The 14725-nt window shown below is 36.6% G+C and overlaps 2 protein-coding genes across 2 annotated transcripts; both read left to right on the forward strand.

The window, feature by feature from the left end:
* The first annotated feature begins 671 nt into the window (after positions 1–671).
* LOC120257609 (respiratory burst oxidase homolog protein A-like) lies at positions 672–5510 on the forward strand. Its single transcript, XM_039265053.1, is given in 15 exon segments — positions 672–1338; positions 1429–1556; positions 1558–1589; positions 1686–1734; positions 2245–2358; positions 2791–3213; positions 3283–3666; positions 3749–3844; positions 3958–4073; positions 4158–4325; positions 4425–4584; positions 4668–4874; positions 4947–5075; positions 5162–5240; positions 5325–5510. Coding segments are annotated over 15 exon segments (2778 nt in total). The 5' UTR covers positions 672–755; the 3' UTR covers positions 5435–5510.
* A 3684-nt stretch (positions 5511–9194) lies between these two features.
* On the forward strand, positions 9195–12845 carry LOC120257606. Its single transcript, XM_039265049.1, has 2 exons — positions 9195–9465; positions 12379–12845. Exons 1-2 carry the CDS (start codon positions 9258–9260, stop codon positions 12582–12584), a joined length of 414 nt encoding a protein of 137 aa, XP_039120983.1. The 5' UTR covers positions 9195–9257; the 3' UTR covers positions 12585–12845.
* The last annotated feature ends 1880 nt before the right edge of the window (positions 12846–14725 follow it).

Here is a 14725-nt window from a genome sequence, read left to right on the forward strand (position 1 = left end):
GAGATTGATTCGAGGAACACGTGAGTTTTCTCAACCCCAACTATTTATTAAAAAAATATTATGATACATAGATTAATAGTTTCATACATGTATATATTATAAAATCGTTAAGGGATAATTAAGTGATAAATGGGTATAGAGACACATTAATTATAAATTTTTTAGGGATAAACCCTCCCTCATGCACCACTGGAGGAAAAAACGAGAGCTACTTCTCACACAAAATTCTCACAAAAAATTAGAAAATAAATTATAATCTGAAAAAAATTGATTTCAAGTAATTACTAATGAGCTAGCCTAATTCCTCTATATAGTGTTTTGTTTAATTCCAAAAAATAGCCAATTTTTTTTTTTTTAATGGTAGGTAATAAATTGGCATGGAGATAGAATCCTCCCATTTTGCAACAGTTTGCCTGGGCGTCGTTATCACTCCCAACCTCGTCCTTAATTTCATTTATAAGAAACTCATTAGTATTATAATTATAATTACATAATAATTATATAATTATAAAACACCCCTACATAACATAAGTCTATTCGTACATATGATTACCCCAAAACCGAACCACGCCCTTTTCACACTCTTTTCCAATCAAAACCCATTTCGTTTTCTCTTTTTATATATATATTTATTTATTTATTTATTTATATCTACGCGCTAATGCCTTCTCCCACACAATTACACACCCTCACACACTCTGATTCCTTCGCCTCTCGCGCGTCTCCTCCACTCCCCTCCCCATCCCAGGGCCACCATGCGCGCCATCCCCGGCCACGGCCGCCGATGGGCTTCGGACAACGTTCCCAGCTCCAGGCTCTCAAGCGCCGGCTCCTCCCCTGGGATCTCCTCCCCCGCCGACGCAGAGGAGTTCGTCGAAGTCATCCTCGACTTCCACCCAGACGACACCATCGTACTCCGCAGCGTCGAGCCTGCGTCGGCGCAACCTGAGCTCCCGATTTCCGGTTCCAGCACGCCGTCGATGGGACGGAGCCCCTCCAATCGAATCCGCCAGTTCTCGCAGGAGCTTAAAGCGGAGGCACGGCGGTTATCACACGACTTCATGGCTGAGCTAAAGAAGCTATCCCGAAGCCAAGGCCACGCCGGGACGTCTTCATCCCCGGGTGTAGGGTTTGATTCGGCGCTCGCCGCTCGCGCGATGAGGCGGCAACGTGCCGAGCTCGACCGGTCCAGATCTGGAGCCCAGAAAGCACTGCGCGGCCTTCGATTCATCAGTACTCGTACCAACAACGTTGATGCCTGGAATGAGGTTCTTGCGAGCTTCGCTAAGCTCTCCCGTGATGGTCTCCTTTCCCGCTCCGATTTCGCCCTTTGCATCGGTTCTTCCTCATTCTCAAATCTCCATCTCCATTTTTTTTTCTTTTAAAAAAATTATTTTTAAAATTAATAAATTAATTTTTTGGTTGAAGGAATGAAGGATTCGAAGGAGTTCGCGCTGGAGTTGTTCGACGCGCTGAGCCGGAGGCGGCGTCTGAAGATGGAGAAGATCAGCAAGGATGAGCTCTTCGAGTTCTGGTCGCAGATCACTGATCAGAGCTTTTGATTCCAGGCTTCAAATTTTCTTCGATATGTGCGAACTAAAATGCACTTTTTAAACTTAATTAAAAAAATTTTATCAATTAAAAATTTTATATTTGTTTTAATTGATTTATTTGAGTGGGTACAGGGTGGACAAGGACGCGGATGGGAGGATCACTGAAGCGGAAGTGAAAGAGGTTAGTGATATTACAGATAATAATAATAATAATAATAATAATAATAATAATAATAATAATAATAATAATAATAATTTTTAATATAAATTTGGCTAAGTTTTTAGGTTGAGAATTATCTGTGTTAACGTGTCATAAATTATTTATTTATTTTTAAAAAAGGTTCAGTTTGTCGAAAAAATCCAAGAGTTTAGACGGGGATATAAATATGGTGTTAGGTTTGGTCATCTGACCAGAGCTGGTGAACCAAACTGAGAAAAATTATACCAACGACCCTTGAATGGTCTTCAGAACCTCTGAAATTATAATATTTGTATTGATTTAAAATTGAGATCCAATTGTGAAAGTCATTATCTTGCAAGCAGTTACGTATATACAGTGGATGTGGTCGTCTGGGCGTGCTCGGACGTGGTAGGTGGAGGGTGTTTTGGGTATTTCATAGGATGATTTGAAACTTAAACTATTGATTGTTGTTCTGCAGTTTGATTTGGTCTGTGTGATTTGTTTTTGCAGATATTAATGTTAAGTGCTTCGGCAAATAAACTGTCGAGGTTGAAGGAGCAGGCAGAGGAATACGCAGCTTTAATAATGGAGGAACTGGATCCCGAGAGACTTGGTTACATCGAGGTACTGCTATAATTCTCTCTTTCTCTTGACTTGCATATAAAGTATTAGTTCCACTATGGAGCACACTTGCCCAAGATAGATTTAAGTATGTTTGAATGATGCAAGCAGTAAATTTCTTATCTTTTTCTTTTAAAATGTTATTATTTTATGTTCGTACAATGGTTTATTGTTTGGCTGCCAATTCTTTATTCCTTTGCTTTATAACCTAATTAGAAAGACATGATTAGCCATGATTGCATTGCAACGTCACGTTGCTGTCTAGTTTCTGGTACTTGAGGCACGCATGCAGACTAAGTGACGCAACTGGGCCAGCTAACTGCTAACCTGACCCACTTCTCATTAGTCCATCGCAGTAGTTGAGCATAGATTACATCAGTATTCCAAATAGAATTCCAAATACTGAAACAAACAATGTGGTTGTTCTGCCTGCAGCTTTGGCAGCTAGAGACGTTGCTACTACAGAAGGACACGTACTTGAGCTACAGTCAAGCCTTGAGCTACACCAGTCAAGCACTGAGCCAGAACCTTGCAGCACTGCGCCGAAAGGGAACTATACGGAAGCTTGGAACGAAGGTGGCGTACTTTTTAGAGGAGCACTGGAAACGTTTATGGGTTCTGGTTCTATGGGTGGGTATCATGGCGGCTTTGTTTTCTTGGAAGTTCATTCAGTACCGCAATCGCTACTCGTTCCAAGTGATGGGTTACTGCCTCACTACTGCCAAAGGTGCCGCTGAGACGCTGAAGTTAAACATGGCGCTCATTCTCCTCCCCGTTTGCCGCAACACCATCACTTGGCTGCGTGCCACTAGACTTTCCCGTGCTGTTCCCTTTGACGACAACATCAACTTTCACAAGGTTGGGAAAAAAAGAGCTGTGCCTTCAGAACTCGTATCACTAAGTAATTGTGTGCATTTATACTCGCAGACCGTAGCTGCAGCAATTGTTGTTGGAGTGATCCTTCATGTTGGCAACCATTTGACTTGTGATTTCGTACGCCTGACTAACGCCTCGGATGCAAAGTATGGACCACTGAAGGATAGCTTCGGAGCTGAAAAACCAGACTATGGGACATTGCTCCGTGGCACTGAAGGTGTGACTGGGTTGCTCATGTTGCTCTTCATGATTGTGTCATTCACCCTTGCCACTCGCTGGTTCCGCAGAAGCTTAGTTAAGCTTCCAAAACCCTTTGACAGAGTCACAGGGTTCAATGCCTTCTGGTATTCACATCATCTGTTTGTTGTCGTCTACGTCTTGCTCATTGTTCATGGCCAATTCGTGTACCTTGATCACCGTTGGTATCACAAAACGGTAACATTTCACATATGCTGAATGATTCTTAGTTTCTCGAATATGGAATGGTTGGTTGATTATTCATGCTTTGTTGTTTCAGACATGGATGTATCTCTCTGTTCCAGTGATCCTATATGCAGGGGAGAGGACATTGAGAGCCTTCAGGTCCGGTTTTTATTCAGTCCGAATCCTGAAGGTAAGTCGATAGCTTTCTACGAATTTATTCAAGTATGAACTGCGGATGTGCCTCTGAATGTTCTTGAATCTTTGTAGCTGACTAGGTAATGCTTTAATGTGCTTGTCTTTCAGGTTGCTATTTATCCTGGCAATGTTCTCACCCTTCAAATGTCTAAGCCTCCAGGTTTTCGATACAAGAGTGGGCAGTATATGTTTGTCCAATGCCCTTCAGTTTCACCATTTGAATGGTGATATCTCATGATCCAATTGTCCATAAAGAAAGAATCCTTGTGTTGCTAAATGGCTTTTCATGGATCTCTTTTGTCTTGTAGGCATCCATTCTCTATAACTTCAGCTCCAGGAGATGATTTCCTCAGTATCCATATTAGACAATTGGGGGATTGGACCAGGGACCTTAAAAGAGTCTTTTCAGAGGCCTGTGAACCTCCAATGCCTGGGAAGAGTGGCCTCCTCAGAGCAGACGAGAACACCAAAAAAAGGTATGACCATATATGGTAACAGGCCAATGATAAGTCGATCAATCTTGGTTAAACTTGTTTTTTATAATTCCCCAACTACTAATCCTCACAAAATTGCAGCATGCCTAAACTCTTAATAGATGGGCCTTACGGTGCTCCTGCTCAGGACTACACCAAGTATGATGTCCTGTTACTTGTTGGCCTTGGAATTGGAGCAACACCTTTCATCAGCATATTAAAGGATCTGCTAAACAATGTTGTCAAAATGGAAGAGCAAGCAGTAAGTGTATATGTAAATTTTCTCTCATTTATTAAAGACAAGAAGCTATACATTGTATTTACAAGTGACTTCTGTTCCCACAGGAGGTAGTCTCAGACTACTTCCAACCTTCTGATGCAAAAGTTGGGGACCTGGAAGTCCCCTCACCTGCGAGATCATCATCATCATCTTCAAGATCCAAAAAAGCTCTCAAGACTACCAATGCATACTTCTACTGGGTCACACGTGAACAGGGGTCTTTTGACTGGTTCAAAAGTGTCATGAACGAGATTGCTGACCTTGACCAGAGGGTAATTAAAAATCATTCTCTCTGTATTCATGTGGTAGTTATACTGATTAATGTATGTCTTTACAATGACCAGGGAGTGATAGAGATGCACAACTATCTCACAAGCGTATATGAAGAAGGAGATGCTCGTTCAGCACTTATCACCATGGTCCAAGCTCTAAACCATGCAAAAAACGGCGTTGACGTTGTCTCTGGAACAAGAGTACAAACTCTTCATCCCTACTAAAAATCTCTCCGCATTAGTACTAACCTTCAGATTCATATAACCTTTTCGTTAATCATTTATAGGTCCGGACTCATTTTGCAAGGCCTAATTGGAAGAAAGTTTTTTCCAGAACATGCACCAGACACCCTTATGCAAGAATTGGTTTAAGTCTTTTCCAGATTAATTCTCAGTAGCTGTTCTTCATTTATCCTGAAACTAATTATTCTTATTGTATCCTTTCTCTAGGAGTGTTCTACTGTGGTGCACCAGTGTTGGCTCAAGAACTAAGTAACCTTTGCTACGAATTCAATCAGAAAGGTGGCACTAAATTTGAATTCCACAAGGAGCATTTCTAAAGGCAAGCTTCTGTGTTTTTTTTGCATCCACTACTAATGCATATACCGGTGTATAGAAAAGAAAAAAAAAAGAAAATAGGATTAGAAGAGTAGATTATACAAATAGCTAGTACATAGTAAAGAGTTGATGTAGTTTCATAATTGCTGGTTGACGTTGAACCTTGGACTGAAGCAAGTCAGTAGTGCTGGACAGCAAATAAAGTTTGACTCCTAGCATGGTGCATGGGAAAGACATGACCGGTTCAATGGTGGGTTTGGAGAGTGACCTCCACTAGTAATTTGGAAGATATATACAGGGCATGGCCTTCTTTCTTTCTAGAAGGTTTCACTGGTATTGCTACTCTTGGTTGGCATGCAACTATCCACGTTGACATTATTCTTTTTCTTACTCGCTTAGGAGAAGGCAGGTGAAGAGAATTTTATATTCATGAAAAAGGAATTGTAAATGTTGTTAGGTAAGGTATAGTCGTTGAAAGGTGCGCTTTCTTTGTCACTTCAATCACAATTCTTGAATAAGGTTCATATATAGTGCAAAATTTTATTAAATATATTTATAGTCTTGAAGGTTCAGAAGGATGAATCATAGACTTGACAATTTCAAAGGTGTTCAATGATATATATGTATATATATATATATATATATATATTTTTTGATCAAATGTGTTTTATGAATGTGGTTATCCACTTTAATAAAAAATAATAAAAAAAATTAAAAAGCTCACTTTATTATATTAGAAGAGGGTAGATAGGTTGCAATTTATTTGAACAGTTGGATTGTTTATAGATACATCAATTGTAATTGTTTAATTCAAGTGATTAAATTAAAATTAAGATAAACAATGAAGCAAAGTTTGTAATATTATTATAAAAACTTAAATGTTTTAAGAATTTTGTATGTAAGTATTGCATCTTTCATCACATCCTTGAGAAATGATTGATAATTCGTTTTTCTCTCAAATCAAAGATCAATACTTAGAATTTGTCTCAACTCAAAAGATTGCTTGATTTTTTAATATTTATTAAAAAAATGTTTACATCTTTTCTGAAAATTTAAAATTCCGGGGGTTTCTTAATTATTTGATTAGGTATTCGTATGGGTTTGTGAGGATGACTAAAATAAGAATATTTATGATAATGAGTAAGTCAATGTACAAAAGCAGAGAAAAAAACACCAATAATTGAGGTTTCAATCTATTCGTTGGGTAGGAATACTTTATCATAGTATTGACCGGCCAAGGCTGTCAGTCGACCACATGCATTTTGCGTGCCTTGTGTCCATGAGTTATCATAGAGACAAAATTGAAATTTCAAAAACCAATAAATTCAATTCATTAAAAAATAATTGCTTAAGCATTAAGCAAAGAAAAAAAAATGTTTTTTTTAATATAAAAATTATATAAACCATAAATTTATTAAAAAAACAAATATAAAAAAAGATCCCTGCGGAAAGTAAGAAAAAAACAAAAGCTAGGAGGTCATCATCAGAGGTGATGTGCTAGAAAAAACAAACAGGAAAGATCGAGAACAAAAGAAAAGGAACAAAACACCACAACTGAAAAATTAAAGAACACCAAGAGGTGTCAAAGGTCTTCACCAACTAACATGAGAAAGTGGGGTGGATCACTCTCTAGTCGAGGGTTCTGTGGTGCTACTATTCTCTATCGACCGTGAGCTCAAGAAGTCTACAGAGAGCTTGATTTTATGAACAATGTCCGAAGGTATATGTTGGCGCTGTGGGTCCTTAACTGCAAAATTTTCAGGCAAGAAGCATATGAATTATTTTAATAATAATAAAAAAAAACATTCTAAGAAATAGAATTGAAGATGCGATTATTTCATTTATGCCCAATATTCTAGCAAATTGTTTTAGAAATTAAATCCCATAAATCTTGCTACTGATCATCGAGAGAATAAATCCAAGTAGTCTACACCTTAGAAAGGTGATGTGTATGCGATTGTAAGTTTAGAGTTTACTCAAAGAATGCCCATATTCTTTCAACTACCTCACATCTAAGTAAAAGGTGTTCAGTTGTCTTTGAGTCTTTCTAACATAATACGCAGGTGTCAGTTGTGTTAAGTGTCATGTTATGTGTGTTACAGTTTCTTTTGCTACGTTAACGAAAGTGAGAATTCTATCTTTACAAGCTAACTCATAGATTGAGAAATTTTGCTGGGCAGAATGTTAGCATTAACATGGTATTATGAATCTCATTTTTCCCATCTAATTAACTGTACACGAGCAAAACAAGCTCACCTCAAAAGAAACATGGTGCTCTTAATTTGTCTGTATTGAAGATATGACACTTTCATCGCAGAATGTTGTCACAACTTTGTTGATGTACTGCGCATTTAATTTTTTTAAAAAAAGTTAAAATTGTTGTGCATAACCAGATTTCCATTGTCGATACCAATATTTTGGATTTTGGACATATTTCGGTAAAAATGAAAAGATGAAAAGACTATCAATAAATGGTTTAACCTGAAAATTTTCTTTTATCACAAAAAAAAAAAAAATCGTTATATAGTAGATTATTTGTGGTTCAAGGTAAAAAACAAATGACATGATTATCTATGATAGACCAATCAATTTTCTTGATTGATTAGTGTTTAACAGTCACAACAAAGATAGACGTAGTTAATTTGGATTTTATGGTTTCTCATTCAGAAATAATCGAAGCGAGCGATGTCGTAGAGAAAGTTTCCACATAGAGTATATATGTAACTTCTTACAATTTCATCCTGAGGTCTATTTTTGACAATATCTAGAGTCTTGTTTCTTATTTAATTTTATTATTAATTTCACTAATAGTGGATTTGTATGTCGTAGTGTTTGTTTTGTTTTATATGTTCATCTATGTTTACGCTAGCTGTGATCTTTTTATGTATTTTTTTAATTTAAATTGTTTATTCACTTTTTTAATAAAAAACCACATGGTATAAAAACTTGAAATTAAATATATTTATCACGTTGACCGGTGTGTTCCATCTTGTCAACTCCATACCATCATGGCCCAAATTACAATGTTTTGGGCCGGGCCATACTTACTCTAATTGATTTAGGCCCAACAAGTTTGCTTGGTGATGACTACTTTGTAGGATGATCATGCTATGCTTTATAATTTCTGTGACAAAATTTTCTCATCACATAGTTAACCGTTGTGTCTTGCTATGATATCTTTACGATTATTTTATTTTTTTAATTTGATATTTAAGGCTTTTGAGAGTATGACAAAGAAGAAATCAAGAATTCTTTGAATTTTTAATTTTCGAGAATTGTGGACAAAACATGAGTAGAATTCTAATCCTTAATGTTTGAGCATGGAGGAAAATGAAATACCAATTATTTTATTACATGTGTAGTATAATTTCTATATTTTCATTTTTTTAGTTGCTATCCATCTTTTCTTAATAAAAACTTCAATGTGAAATTACAAAATTAATAAACAAAATAATTTTAATATATATATATATATATACATATTTATATATACACACACGTATATATATTATAAAAAAAAACATGAAAGCTGTCATTGGCTTAAAATTTGAGTTGTTATTTGTTGACATTGTTGCAGACCCCAAGTATCAAACTATATATTAAGGGCGTGTTTGGTTCGCTAAAGTAGAGACTAAAGGGCTAAAGTGGGGTTTGATGTGACAGATCCAGTTGTTTGGTTTGCTGAATTGGGGATTAAGTGGGAGTGGGACTTCCAAATCCATCCCTACTTCACCCATTTCACTTCAGCCATTTTAAAGCCGAAGTCGCACTTTCTTGAAATTCAATACACACACTTCAGTCTAACTTTCCACCACGTGATATCACATGGGTGACATCCGGTTACCACTTCCCCCATCTCCTTTCCTCTCCTCCCGATACACTAGGGTTTTCTTGCTTTCATCCCGCCCTTTGGACTTCCAGCGCTCTCTTCAACAAGATTTTACTCTTGCTGGTGATATCCTCGTTGCAACACCTTCTTCCATCTCATTCATCCTCTCCTTTCTCCGTTGTGGTCGAACCGAAGTGCATATTGGTAAGATTCTGTTCTTTTTCTCCGTCAACTCGTCGGCATGGTGTGCGATGTGGGCGATATTTCTTCAATGCTTAGTGTGCGATGTGCACGCTATTTCTAAAAGATTTCCCCTTGATTTTGATGGAATTTTCACATTGTATTTGCTATTTTCTCCATGGTGTCGACGTGTTTCTTGAAAGTTTATTTACATGGGCATTCTTGATTCAGTTTATCTACTGATTCTTGTAGTGATTTTATATTTTTCATATGTATTGTTCATGGTGGGTTCAGACCATCATTCTTACTTGTCACCATCTTCATCTCTTCGGGTTTGATCTATCAATTTTTTTACCTTTGTTTTTCATAAAATTTTTCGCATGATGTTTTATTGTTTGCAGAGTTTGTTGAAGATTTTTTTTTCAACGCATTATGGATATCTTATGTTTCTAAAAAGCACTATCACTTTGTAATTAGGCTTTTATAGCATTTAGTTGTTTATGTGATGATATAGGGCTGCTATTATTTTATTGTTGGTTTGGTTGATGTCCTTCAACTGGTTTTGATCTCTGTTGTTAGTAAGTATCTAATGTATAAGTGTGATCTACAATCGGGTTTTATTTATTTGCTTATGTTGTGTATGTGATGATATAGATTCTAACCATGTCTTTATGCATTACCTATGTTGTGTATGTTATGATATAGTATAGTTATTTTCTACCATTGTTTAAATTATCATTTCCTTATGTAAAGATTATGTGATGATTATGTACACTTAACTTGTATTATGTTTTTAATGAATCCATTGGTTTTAACTGTTGATAGGATTGTCAAGTTCATTCTTGCTTTTGGTTTTGTTTTAATCATGCCAAACAATGCAGTTCTTATGGTGTTGTTACAATTGTATTCATGCATGCGAGATGTGTAGCTAGTCTTTTTTTATTTTTTCTTTTTCCAATGTTGGTGATTAAAATTTTGTGCACATTATGGATTCCACCATTGTGTAGATTATCATGTTAGTATAGAAATGCTAGGTTCCTATTATGTCTACTAATCTTTTTGTTTATATTTATGTTACTTCATGTTGTTTATTTAAATTCTTTATTAATTGCTATTGAATAATATTTTTATCATAGCCTTGTTGTCTGCTATGCTGGTTATCTTACTAGGTGTACTTTTTTTTATGTTTATATTTATGTAACTTCATGTTACATCATGTCATTAAGTGATGTGTGATTATAGGATACCACCATGGCACCATGTGTGATTGCCATGGATATTATAGGAATATTATATACTTACTATGTCTAGCTTTTGGTTTGAATTGCATACTCTAATACAGTGAATTATTACATGTTCACCAATGTGTAGAGGGACAGTTGGGCACTAGGTGAGCGTGCGAGACCCCTCGCTGTGGCATTCAGCACAGTCATTATCATTGTTGCATTCATTATTGAATAATTGCATACAACTAGGTCTTCAAGATGTGTGGAGCCATCAATGTTTCGGGATATTACTAGGAAACAACATATGAACCGCATACTAAGGAGTGGTCGAGATTATTGTGTGAGTTACCTTAGAATGGATGTAGGACCCTTCATGTACTTGTCCCAATTGATGCGTGATAGGCACCTACTAGAGGATTCAAGACATGTGTCTCTAGAGGAGCAACTTGCAATTTTTCCACACAATGTTGGCCATAACACGAAGAACAAGACAATAAGGTTGGAATTCCTTCGATCTGGTGAAATTACCAATAGGTATTTTAACAATGTCATTCAATCAATTTGGGCAATATGTGATGATTTTATCATACCCCCTAATAGCAGTTGCCACCCAGGCATAAAGCAAAACCCTAACTGGTACCAAATTTTCATAGTAAGCAAAACTATAATTAACTAATCATAAATATTTTAATTTTACATATTTAAAATTGAAGAATTCAATGTTCGCTTCCAATGTAAGACTGCATTGGGTTGTTGGATGGTATGAATATAGATGCATCTGTTCTTCCACATGAAGTTCCCCGGTTTCATGGCCAGAAAGGGCCAACACAAAATGTGTTGGCCGCAGTGAACTCCGATCTCAAATCCACCTACGTCTTAGTTGGATGGGAAGGATCTGCAAATGATTTTACCATTTTAAGGGATGCAATATCTCGGCCTCAAGCAGAAGGCCTTTAGATTATAGAAGTTAGGTAAAAGAATTTCATAATCTTTGCAATTCACAACGATTATTTCTATTTTATCATACCGGTATTTTGTAGGGAAATACTATCTAGTTGATGCACGGGTACAACACTATGAATGGTTTCATAGCCCTGTATTGTGGTGTTCAATACCATCTAAAAGAACATAGTGGAAGGACACCAACAAATCCCAAAGAATTGTTCAATCTTAGGCATTCAATGCTATGTTTACGGGTCGAGCAAGCGTTCAGTATATTGAAGAATTGATTCAAGATACTTACCTCGCAACCATTTTTTTCCTTTCAAAACATAGGTGAGGTTAGTGCTATCATGTTGTATTGTACATAATTATATAGCGGTGTGGACCCGACGGATAAGATGTTGCACGAGGGCCGCACATTAGAAGAAGAACAACTTGTACTTTCATAAGTTCGGTCACAAAGGGAACAACGCAAAGATAATAGGCAGTGGGTGGAGTTGAGGGAGAAGATAGCAAACGAGATGTGGGGATCATTATATTAGTCGACACTAGTGTTTAGGGTTGTGTTTTCTTACATTTAAGGAAACATTTCTGATGTTGTTTGTGCTTTTGTTTGAAGCTTTTTTTTCTATTATCTGCACTTGATGATTGTTCTGCATGTTTTTCCACTTGTTATCTACATTGATGTGATAACTATGCTCACTATACTTGTTATTTGTATGTTTCCCCCTCGATTCCTTTTATGAATATTTTTTTGTTTGTGTTGCAGATGTAGTTGACATGGCTATGATGAGTGACAAGAAACACTACACCAAGGCCAGTCCCTTTTTTCTTACAGTGGCAGGGGCAGTTGAGGAGTGCAAGCCTTTTTGTTGCAAAAACTGCATTCTATTTTCATATTTATTGGTTTTGCTCGAAATTGGTTTTCTTGAATTTGGTTCATTTTTGCTTTCGCAAGGTTTGAATTATCCATAATTTCTTGTCTTTTGGGTGATTTTTATTCATTTGTGTCTGGTTTCTTTTCTGTTTTTGTTAGGTCTATAGATTTTTATATGAATGCTATCAATTTGTGAACTCAATTTTTTTCTTATGTGGTTTTGGTGAATTTAGCTCATTCACATTGGTTTTGTGATAGAATGACCTGTATGGCGCAAAAAGTTGGAGGCATATAATGCCACCGTTGCAGCCTACCTAGTTCATTCTTTTTCTCGTTACATCCAATTGTGTGTGCTATTTTTTGATGCAAAGGGGCATGTTTAGGGCAATGAGGTGTTCCATGTGTATTTCATACCTGAGCGATTGCCAAGCTTCCACAGTTATCTATGGAGATATGTAGTGTCACACCCACTCCTTCTACCGAAATAAATGTGGCACCTATCAGTTAAAAATTCCTTTTTAACTGGAAACCTGACACCTCTCAGAAATCAAATCAGATTTACAAATCACAATTTACAATTTTACACCAACTACAGGTTCAAATACATAAATACAAGTATAACTACTCAAATTTGAGGGTACAACCGCTACATGATCACAACACCAATAACAAGAAAGAAAGAAAGGGGGGAACCCACTGCAGTCCTGGACTCAACCTTGACTAGCTCTATAGTCGAACAGTGATCTACTAAGGTCCTTCTCCTGCAACTACATCACATTTAGTTGGTCGATAGTGGCTCAATAATTTCAAATAATTTAAAAGTAATATACATAAAGCATATAAAGATCAATTTCTCAAATAATTTTCCCAACTTTCACAAATACCAGAATTTTAGAAAAAATACAACTTTAAAGAGCTTTTGAAACTGAAATTCAACAGAAATCAACATCAATTCGATTTTTCTCGAAAAACACAAATTTTTATGAGATCGCCCTCATCACAATTCAAAAAAATAAACATAAATCTCAAATTCAAAAATAAAAGCAATACCCAACACTCACCCAAAGATAACATGGTTCTAGAAAACCTCTAAACCTTCGTCGTGGTCGCGGCTAGGTTTAGAGCCGTCAAGGAACTCATGTCCTTAATGTTGACCCATCGGTTCACTGGTCGGTGACCCCCGGCTACCCGATGAATATCCGAGCTAGGGGCTCTACGCTCCCACCCTGAAACCCGGCCCTCGTGAGAAATCAACACTCGAGTCCACCACGCCACCTCTAAAAGGGTCGGCCCGTGGGGACCCACTCATCGCAGATGAGTCCGGGCCTTAGCCCGTCGTCACTGTCCAAACCATCAAGTAGATACAACAATAATATAATCGGTATAAATCATATCACAGGATCCTTATCCAGGACAAGCATTCACATCACGGAAATAAACATTATTTTCCACAAAGCCAATGCCAAAAGTATAACAATGCATAATACCAGTAAAGCCCAGATCCACGATACCATTCCTATACCATGAATGAAAACCAATTACACAAACAATGCCGATAAAAATATTTTAATATGCTCACATCGTTTCACAAATCATTCCAAATCAAAGCATATGTAACCATAAAAAATAAACACATGAACCAGATAATTAAATCATATATACGTGTATAATTATACAAAATTATGTATATTAATACAATCGTCATGGCACATCAACGGCAAATGGTTATAAATATATTTCAACAGTATACGCAATTAGACATAATAAAATGAAATAATTAAACCATCATTTCCAGAATACTAGCCATTAAATAATTATTTCAAAATAATAATAATTATCAAATAATTTAAATAATAGCCACTATCAACTCACCTGGTCTCCCTTAGGTTTCTTCCTACACCTGGAACTCCCTCCCAAGCCTAATCAACACCTAGCAGGATAATATAATAAAAATAAATAATTATGACAACTAAAAACATAATTGAACCCAACAGAAAATACATGAAATAAATAATCAACTCACCTGGTCTCCCTTAGGTTTCTTCCTAGACCTGAAACTCCCTCCCAAGCTTAATCAACACCTAGCAGGATAATATAATAAAAATAAATAATTATGACAACTAAAAACATAATTGAACCCAACAGAAAATACATGAAATAAATAATCAACTCACCTGGTCTCCCTTAGGTTTCTTCCTAGACCTGAAACTCCCTCCCAAGCTTAATCAACACCTAGCAG

Source organism: Dioscorea cayenensis, unplaced genomic scaffold (genome assembly GCF_009730915.1).
Source record: "Dioscorea cayenensis subsp. rotundata cultivar TDr96_F1 unplaced genomic scaffold, TDr96_F1_v2_PseudoChromosome.rev07_lg8_w22 25.fasta BLBR01002222.1, whole genome shotgun sequence".
In the NCBI taxonomy this organism is placed as follows: domain Eukaryota; kingdom Viridiplantae; phylum Streptophyta; class Magnoliopsida; order Dioscoreales; family Dioscoreaceae; genus Dioscorea; species Dioscorea cayenensis.